The sequence below is a fragment of the Nothoprocta perdicaria genome, unplaced genomic scaffold (assembly GCF_003342845.1).
Source record: "Nothoprocta perdicaria isolate Ctin4 unplaced genomic scaffold, notPer1 scaffold_38, whole genome shotgun sequence".
Lineage (NCBI taxonomy): Eukaryota > Metazoa > Chordata > Aves > Tinamiformes > Tinamidae > Nothoprocta > Nothoprocta perdicaria.
Window position 1 is genome coordinate 3,765,771 of NW_020455621.1, and position 632 is coordinate 3,766,402.

The following is a 632-nucleotide window of genomic DNA, read 5'->3' on the forward strand; positions in this document are numbered from 1 at the left end:
CTCTTTCATTTCGTAACTTCCAGAACTTTTAACAAAAATGTGTTTTACAAAGCAGCACAAGCAATGGAAACAAGCTGGCATTAAGAATTGCTGTGAAGACCCAACAGAAGACCAAAACAGATGAGTCATCCAAAATACCATCTCCTCCTCCTCAGGAGGTGACTACGCTTTTAGCAGGTTAACAGAATATTGCTAACTGGAAACCACAGCATCCTCTTTAAAAACGGGTTTGTGAGAAGGCAATTCAAATACTATTTGTACCTTATTATTGCTTTATTGTGCAAGACAAACAAAATATMGACAAACAGACAGTGAATAAGATCAGCGTTCCTCAGTTCTCATCCATAAGACAATCCTTCACACTGAATGGCAAGGAGCTCTTCCAAGTACAAAGGCCACGAGAGACCACAGTGCCACAATACTGGAGACTCTAAAGGGTAAAAATTGTAAGATATGGTTAGGCTTTTTAAATTTAGGGAATCATTTTGTACTTACTAAGCACTGGGATTCCTTTCCAAATTGTGTCATGTGAGAAATTGACCCTTCACCAACATCACTGCCTTGCACTCTGAATCTGCAGTTCTCTCCTGCTGCTAAGTTGAAAGCTTGCGCAAAAAAAAAAAAAAAAAAAA

General features: G+C 38.7%; 1 protein-coding gene across 4 annotated transcripts in view; it reads right to left on the bottom strand.

The window, feature by feature from the left end:
* Positions 1 to 254: 254 nt before the first annotated feature.
* The window catches only part of PNLDC1 (PARN like, ribonuclease domain containing 1), an 11,453-nt gene continuing 11,075 nt past the window's right edge, over positions 255 to 632 (bottom strand). For 3 of the 4 annotated variants that reach the window (XM_026044756.1, XM_026044757.1, XM_026044758.1), the window contains exon 19: positions 255 to 430. In XM_026044756.1, coding sequence (XP_025900541.1) covers positions 358 to 430 — 73 coding nt within the window. In that variant the 3' untranslated portion in view covers positions 255 to 357. The remainder of the gene's footprint in view (positions 431 to 632) is intronic. The other variant, XM_026044759.1, reaches the window with a different exon arrangement.